At 31.9% G+C, this 8100-nt stretch overlaps 4 protein-coding genes across 4 annotated transcripts; 1 reads left to right on the forward strand and 3 right to left on the reverse strand.

The window, feature by feature from the left end:
- Nucleotides 1-79: 79 nt before the first annotated feature.
- Nucleotides 80-2955, reverse strand: LOC108738586 (trans-Golgi network integral membrane protein TGN38). The gene is made up of 6 exons (XM_018472067.2): nucleotides 2797-2955; nucleotides 2076-2737; nucleotides 1068-1985; nucleotides 961-1014; nucleotides 744-907; nucleotides 80-682 (listed from the first exon to the last, which is right to left on the reverse strand). Exons 2-6 carry the CDS (start codon nucleotides 2617-2619, stop codon nucleotides 533-535), a joined length of 1830 nt encoding a protein of 609 aa, XP_018327569.1. The 5' UTR covers nucleotides 2620-2737; nucleotides 2797-2955; the 3' UTR covers nucleotides 80-532.
- Nucleotides 2956-3021: 66 nt separating this feature from the next.
- On the forward strand, nucleotides 3022-3830 carry LOC108738589 (E3 ubiquitin-protein ligase RNF181-like). The gene is made up of 3 exons (XM_018472071.2): nucleotides 3022-3347; nucleotides 3404-3513; nucleotides 3571-3830. Exons 1-3 carry the CDS (start codon nucleotides 3155-3157, stop codon nucleotides 3703-3705), a joined length of 438 nt encoding a protein of 145 aa, XP_018327573.1. The 5' UTR covers nucleotides 3022-3154; the 3' UTR covers nucleotides 3706-3830.
- Nucleotides 3710-5170, reverse strand: LOC108738587 (proclotting enzyme). Its single transcript, XM_018472069.2, has 7 exons — nucleotides 5099-5170; nucleotides 4816-5011; nucleotides 4528-4739; nucleotides 4254-4471; nucleotides 4139-4196; nucleotides 3937-4080; nucleotides 3710-3885 (listed from the first exon to the last, which is right to left on the reverse strand). The coding sequence occupies exons 1-7, from the start codon at nucleotides 5154-5156 to the stop codon at nucleotides 3803-3805; spliced, it is 969 nt and encodes a 322-aa protein (XP_018327571.1). The 5' UTR covers nucleotides 5157-5170; the 3' UTR covers nucleotides 3710-3802.
- Nucleotides 5171-5643: 473 nt separating this feature from the next.
- LOC112905566 (broad-complex core protein isoforms 1/2/3/4/5-like) lies at nucleotides 5644-8084 on the reverse strand. Its single transcript, XM_025978209.1, has 4 exons — nucleotides 7512-8084; nucleotides 7034-7451; nucleotides 5794-6431; nucleotides 5644-5732 (listed from the first exon to the last, which is right to left on the reverse strand). The coding sequence occupies exons 1-3, from the start codon at nucleotides 7860-7862 to the stop codon at nucleotides 6130-6132; spliced, it is 1071 nt and encodes a 356-aa protein (XP_025833994.1). The 5' UTR covers nucleotides 7863-8084; the 3' UTR covers nucleotides 5644-5732; nucleotides 5794-6129.
- Between the last annotated feature and the right edge of the window lie 16 nt (nucleotides 8085-8100).

Here is an 8100-nt window from a genome sequence, read left to right on the forward strand (position 1 = left end):
TTATTTTAACAAAAATTGTATTTATTTGCAATTTCTCATCAAATTTAAGTGAATTTTTGATAAATTGACACAAAAGAAGTGAAATCAGTAATTGTTTAATAATGTGTCCCATTATACAAGTGTATTTACATCAAATAATGTGGCAAACACTTCTCCGACATTGTTATTTTCAAAAGAAACCGTTTAAAGCTTTAAATCCGAACTTTTAGTTAGTTTTAGCTACAAAATGCTTTTAAATAGTAATTAAAACAACTTTTTTAATATGTAAGTATTAATATTGTGTGTATTTTCATACAAAATTTTTGATTTGTTTCCACCATAACCTAAAAATAATTTAACATGTCTTTAAACAAGATTATTTAATCGTTTACATGGTAAAAAGCGAGTTAAACTACATTATGTGGCACTTGTAAGGCATTGCCTAATTCAAGTACAATATACATTCCTTATTTTAATTATTTTATTACAAACAAATTAATACAAGTAAATGTACAATTTGAACTAAATGAAAGTAACACTAAACATTTATGTATCAGTAAATAACATGTGTAGCACCTTTGTTACAAGATGAACTTATTGCTTCTTCAAGATTACTGTCTAATTTTTTATAATTTGCTGAATTCGGTCTTCTACTCCTTGAGCCTCTCCGACCCTTTCTTCCCTCAACAATCAGGGCTAAAATCTGCAACCACAGAAGAATAATAAAAAACACGAGCAATTAAATTACAAATATGGATATTTACCCTTTGTTTATTGTGATAAACAACGTAGCCACCAATGAACACTATACAAATGACCATAAAGTAAGAAAAGAAATAAGAATCCCCATCATCACTGTTCTCTGTCTTAAAACTGTGTGGCATTATGTCCACATCCGAATATTCTGTTTTAATTGGTTTTCTTTCCACTGCAAAAGGTATACTGTTATCTTTATCAACTCATAAAAAATGTATTATTTACCCTCTTTAGTTGTTTTAATGGGTTCACTATTAACGTTAAAATCACTTGGAACTTCTGCAAAGTACATCCAATTAGAATGAATTTAATTTTAATACCCTATTTCTTACGTAAATCGTTATCATCATCCTCCAAATCGTTATCTTCTAATTGCAATTGTTCTTGTGGGTTTACCATTTCTGTATTTAGTCCCTGCAAGCTCACCGTTTCCTTGTTTTGTCCCTGAGAATTCTGTTGCTTAAGTGTGTCATCTGCTCCACTAACTCCATTATTATTAACAACTTCTTGAGGTCTGACAACTCCATTTGTGTCCAGCTCATCAAGCTTTTGGTTTTGGTTTTTTTGTTTTTCAGGATCTACAGGTTTTTCTGAACCCAAACTTTCTGGACTAGTATGAACATCAGGTAAAACTTTTGATGTCATTGCATCTTTGTCTGTTTTTGCTTTTTCAGGATCCACAAGTATTTCTGAACCCAAACTTTCTGGATTACTAACATGAACATCAGGTAAAACTTTTGATGCCTTTGCATCTTTGTCTGTTTTTGCTTTTTCAGGATCCACAAGTATTTCTGAACCCAAACTTTCTGGATTACTAACATGAACATCAGGTAAAACTTTTGATGCTACTTCATCTCTGTCACTCTGTATTTTGTGGAGAACCTTTTCATCTTGACTGTTTTTCTCTGGGCCTTCTGAAGAAGGAACTTGGTCATGTTTTCCTGCAGGATTACTCCCATGACTATCCAAATTTGAATAATTTAAGGGTTTACCATGAGTCCCAGTCCTATTAGACACACTAACTTTATTAGGATTATTTAGTTTATCACTAGCTATTGCTACATTTGTTTGTTTCTCGTCAGTGACCACTTTAGTAATATTATTCGATGAAAGAGAAGTGCCTGGTTTTGATTCATTTCTACTACTTAGAGTTTTGTTATTAATGGTAGGATGGAGTTGTAAGGTATCCTTATTAGAAGCAGGTGAACTACCTGAAGTTGAGTGGCTAATAACTTTAGAATTATTATTACCTAAAATGCCAAATCCTTATTAGTTTAAGATAAATGCTTTTATATCCTGTTTCTACTCATTTCAAAAATTAAAAATTAATTTGCACTTACCAGTTTTTTGGAATGAATTTGTATTAGTGGTATTGATACTTGTATTATTTTTTTCTTCTTTAGGATGACTATCATCTAAAGCAGGATGGGAAGAAAGTGCATTAACAATATTTAACATATAAGCTCCGTAGTTGCAAATAGGCAGAGTTTTATAGTCATCACTCTGACAGGTCCGAAAACAGTGATGATCAGCTATGGGTAACAAAATCTCTCTCGTTCTAGCAACATCATCTAACTTGAATGTACTTAAAACATCACATACTTTTGTAATGTCTGTAGATTGTAGTGCTTTTTCAAGGTCACTATCAGAAAAAAGCAATTTTTTATCTTTAACTGAAGTGCACAATTGCTTTAATATTTCCTCATATAATATACACAATTTCTCACTGACAGTTCCTGTATTTCTTTTAGCACAGCCAATTAAAAAGTCTGCATGAACTAGTTTTGATGTCTTTATACCAGGACAAGTGTTACTAATTCCATTCACTGGAATACAGTCTAGAGTCCCTACAAAAAAAGCCGCCAGCAACCAAATGGGGTACATTGCTTACAATTTCTGCACTACAGCTATGTAGTGAACAAAAATTCACAATTAACAAGGAGCAATGTTGCAGAAAACCAAATGCATTTACCTTGACGTAAGGTCAGAGGGTTTTTATTAACTAAAATAGAAATATGTTATTTTCTAGAATAAGAGTTAGTAAACAAGGAACACACTTACATAGTATATCACAACAGAAATATTGATTGTAAAATTTTCCTTGACATGACAGAATTATAGGAATGTTTTCAACGAAAACACCAAAATTAAATGCAAAACAGGCTTCAAATATATTGCAGTCGCTTTTTATCCAAAGGTCTGCTTGTCTAACGCACGTTCCACTAATATAAACGTCAAATCAAATGTCAACGTATCCAGGTATTTTAATTTTACAACACATAACCTGCTTTTTAACCTTAACTGTCACTTTAACTATTCTTGTTTGATTTCTTTAAAAAATGCTTTGTAATTGTGACCTCAGTTAACTTTTTTACGTATTTTGTGTGCCATCACAGACGGACAGTAAAATTTTCTTAACATGGCAGATTATTTTCAAGAAATGGGATGGAGCCCACTAGCAGAGGGCGAAGCTCCCAACCATTTGCTACACTTGGTGAGGCTTTTTATAGACTACAATATGTTTGAAGAATTGGGAGAGACACAACGTTTACCACCCCCTGCATCGATAGAAGCTGTTAATAATTTACCTGAAGTATCAATTAATGAAGAAGGTAATTAGAAATCTATTTTTTTTTTAATTAGATCACATTCTGTTTTAATTATTTAGGTAAACAGTGTCCAGTATGCCTCAAGGATTACGAGAAAGGAAGTTCAGCTGTTAAGATGCCATGTGACCACCTGTTTCATCCAGAATGTATTAAGCGATGGCTTACAAAGGTATGACAGTTTATAGACTAAAATTGTTGAGATGCAAATTGTTATATTTCTGTGTAGACTAACAGCTGCCCCTTGTGCAGACATGAACTTCCAACTGATGATGAAAACTATGAGGCTTATCGTAAAGAGAAAATAAGAGCTAAACAGAGGGTAAATGATATTGAAAATTTACATAATTGTATGTTTTCATAAAATAATACTAGGGATTGGGGAAACGTTATTTTAATCTATTATTAAATTAAAAGAAATAGTATTTACATTTCAATTTACTTGGAACTTTTCAAATTGTTTAGTAATAATACATAATTTGAAATCTTTTTCGTTTTCGTCTTTTCATTTTCCTTCTGCGTCTCCGCATATTTTTTACATCCCCTAAAATTATAAAACGAGATATTTTCTCAAGTTAAATTGTTTTCTATTTACCTAGAGTTGTAGTTTCAATGAAATTTTCCTGTCTGACATTTTCTGTCTTTAATTTAGCCCTGATCCAAGGTAAAAACTCAGACAAATTGGTATAAACTCCCAATAAATCTTTCTCTGCACAGCCAAAACCGAAAGACACAATTCCTAAATAATACAAAGTTACTACTAAAGTATAAAATCAGAGTTGGTGCATTTTCATTACCCTCCAAAACATATTCACCATGTTTACCCACTACTAAAAGTGGTCCACCGCTGTCTCCCTAGTAGTACAAAAACTAATTAAAAACACTAAATAGCAATTAATTTTGTTAATTTACCTGACATGTATCAATTCCACCACTCAAATAGCCAGCACAAAAAGCCTTTTTTACATAGTCTGGATCATTTCCAGTATTTTCAATCATCTTTTTACAACTGTAATCTGAATATATAAGAACCCTTGCCTCTTTTAAAGTGCAGGAATCAGGACCACTGTAAAATATGGCCCCAAAACCTTCAACAAAACCCTCTTTTAAATCTAATCCACCAACATGATCTACAAAACGTGAATGATTCTTAATAAATTTTAAAGAAAAAGTTTATAGAACTTGCTAGGGGTTGGCAAGCAAACGGGGGTGAATGTACTCGCATCCCTATGTAAAACCGCAAGTGCTATATCATTGTAAGGGATATTATCTATGTAATCGTCGTGAATGTACACTTTTTGTGTTCTGAATTTTCTTACATCGTCCTCGTACCTACAGACGTTATTTATTCCTAAAAAGACAATAAATACGTCTTCCAGTTTAAAGGAATCATTGTTGCTACAAAATAAAAAAATTAATTAGTTTGTAGACAATGTTAAAGTAGCAAAATTAAATATTTTTGCCCCCTACTTACATCACTAACGAAATAAAAGGTTTAAAACAATGAGCTGCCGTTATCACAGTTTTAGTTGTTATTAAAGAACCGCCACAAAAAACTTCACCTTCTAAAATAAGAGCGGCGTACCAAGGATATTTATAATATCCTACGTCGTATCCCCCAACAATTTTAGGGCCGGGGCCTCCATAGGGTCTTCCACAAGAGGGCGACTCTACCACGATTTTTATTTACAAGTATTAAACCATAATAAGTACAAAAGTCTAAATTTTCAAAACTGAAATACATTTGTTAAAATTACCTTGTAAAGAATAGTAAATTGTTTTTAGACAACATAAAAGAAGTAAATTTGAATTCATGACATTGATTTTAAACGACGATTTTGTTACTAAAGTGGGTTTGTGTCCTTGTTAATTATTACTCGTTTCTTATCACCTACAGTAAATTATTCAAGGATTTTGAAACTTGTTAAAACATATCGTGTACATGAATCACATTTTCAAACTTTTTTGAAAAGTGTTCTATTTATTCACTGTGAACAAAGCTAGAAACTATCAATAATTTAACATTTATTTTTTTCAACGAGATAATAGTTTTATGACACAAGTACTTATAAACAATTTAACTTACTTATTATTAATCGTAAGTCCTTTCGTGATGAAACACATAATAACAAGTTTATGGCAATAAAGTTGAACTACAAGCGGGCGCATGTAACCTTTGGATGATGTCGTTGAGTTGTGGATGATTGTGACCGCTAAAGGAAAGCACCATCGGTCCATTTGTTGTAATAATACAACCTGTACAATTAAAAACACGTCTTTTCACACACTGCCAAGTCGTTCTACTCTCAAATTTTTGGTACAAGGTGTAGATGTGACCGTTGTGAATCACCACTGGGTGACCTCTTCGACTTTTCATAAAAAGGAGACCACCTAAAAAATTTAAAACAATTAAAAAGGAATTTAATTAAGTTAGTCGTTTAAAAATAATTACCTATAAATATAATCTTCTTGGCCCTTGTCTTAACATACATTAGTTTAATTAATTTGTTACAGTTTGAACAAGTTTTATTTTGCTAGAGAATATAATAAAGACTTTCACAATAAAAAAATGTGTTTTACTTCCCATGCTTATATATAAAAAGAACACTAAGGTAAATAGACGAAAAATATTCATAATTAAAAGTAAAACGAAAACTAAAACTTCGATTTCTTACCATCTAACTGATCATTGTCATTAATAAATCATAATAATTACATATAAGTATAATAATAATAATAAAATGTTTTCACTTATAAGAAAGGAATAAAATTGTAAAAATCGAAAAATTTAGAAGTCACTTCTATTCGCGTAGGATGTCTGTATCAAAACTTCTTGCAATTTCTCGATTGGAACGTCGGTGTCTTCTTCGGGATTGAATGGTTCTGCAATGACGGGATGGTTGTGTTCACAAGGCCATTTGACGATATTCCCATGCAGAGTCCAGCAGACAGCGACGCATTTGTAGGGGCTTCGACTGTGCTTACAATACCAGAATGATTTTCCTTTATATGCACTTTTCTTAAAGAAAGTGTGTCCGTCGACGATCAATCGGGGATTTCCCCTCCTTCCAAGAATGCATTGGAGCGTACCTAAGTATAAAATAATACATTAACACATTTAAATACCGGCACTCGCCACAAAAATAAATAATATAAAGGAAAAATAAATTTAACTGGCTTTCTACTAAGTCCCACAGGTAGCAAAATATGTTTTCCATTTAATTTTTATGCCCAAAGTAAACTAAAAATTATCAGAAGATGCCCATAGAATAGCAAATAAGTAAATGTTTACGTAAATATAATTTGTGCATGCCTTAAAATCAATTTCTATCAATAAAAGTATATAAATTGTGTGATGTATTGTAACAGAAGCTGTGAAGGTAATGAACATGAATGATTAGGTATTTAAATGTTGTTAATGTATTATTTTACATTGATTCAGTTCTTTCTACTGCTTAAAATGTTTCAAAACCGAATAAAAATAACAAAAACAACAATTAATTAAAACTAGTAAATGATGGCTAAAATATTACATTGCAAGCCAAGATAAAATTTAAATTTATATAGAGAAAGCCTTAAATGATATGGTAAAACACATTTTTTAAACCATGTAAGAGAAAAATGAACTAAAACTACTAATGCAAGAATTTTCAGACAGGTACCTATTTTAAAATATAAAAAGAAAAAATTACCAGGACTTGAGGTATCTGTCATCGACTGTGTCTGATTAGGTGGCATCCAGCTGCCTGAAGGATGAGGGGACTCTGTGATAGAAGTATTCAACATTGAAGACATGTCTAAACTGTCATCATATGATAAGTCTGTGTATTCTTCATTTTGCTCTACAGGCTCTTCTTTAGGATTCAGCATTGCTTTATTAATAACTTCTGAACTGGATTCTTCAGTGAACTTTCTTTTGACAGGTGTTGGTTCAGGTGATTTAACCAGTCTTGGAGACTCACTGGGATGAGATGAGTATGAAGAATGTGGACTCTCTGTTGATCTTGATTGTACATGTTTGATAATCTTTTTAGAAGGTTTGTGATGTCTTTCAGCAGGTCTTGTTTCTATATGTTCAGTTGTCATTCTTTCCAAAAAACCATTTGAGCCCTCCAATTAAAACCAGATTAGTATTACATGCCTAACAAGCACAAATACAAAAATACTTACAGTGTCAGTGAGACCCTTTACTTTTAAAGTCTCTGCAACTCTCATAAATATAGGAATTTCTTCTTGGCTGACACTCACCTCTCCATAGTACATAAACTGTAATAGATTTTTTAATGCACTATAGTTTACATCTTGCAATATTACAATGGGATGTTTGCAAGGGTTTACTCTGAATAATTCTTTAAAATAAGGACTACACACAGATAGAATGGTCTTGTGGGCTTTCAAGTACTGCCCTTCTGCTGCCAAAGTAACATCAACCAGATCTTCATCTTGTAATAACGAATGAAATCCGGCACTTAAATTACTGTGAAAATTATTCCACGATAAAGAAAATTGTTCACTCTCCATTTTTTATACCAGAATAAGAGTCTTATTTAAAACTGTATCTTCTTTAGCCTTTCTTTCTTGCAGGGCTTCTCAATTTATGCACTATTATTCTTGTGGATTGTATATTTATTTACCATTAATGATAAATGGTTAAAATAATAAAAAAGATAACAATTTTGCATAAAATTAGAAACAAACTCCTGATATTAATTGGATCGGTTCAGATGTCACTGTCTATGGATGTCACTGGATGTCACCC

Source organism: Agrilus planipennis, unplaced genomic scaffold, assembly GCF_000699045.2.
Source record: "Agrilus planipennis isolate EAB-ADULT unplaced genomic scaffold, Apla_2.0 scaffold154, whole genome shotgun sequence".
Classification (NCBI taxonomy): Eukaryota; Metazoa; Arthropoda; class Insecta; order Coleoptera; family Buprestidae; genus Agrilus; species Agrilus planipennis.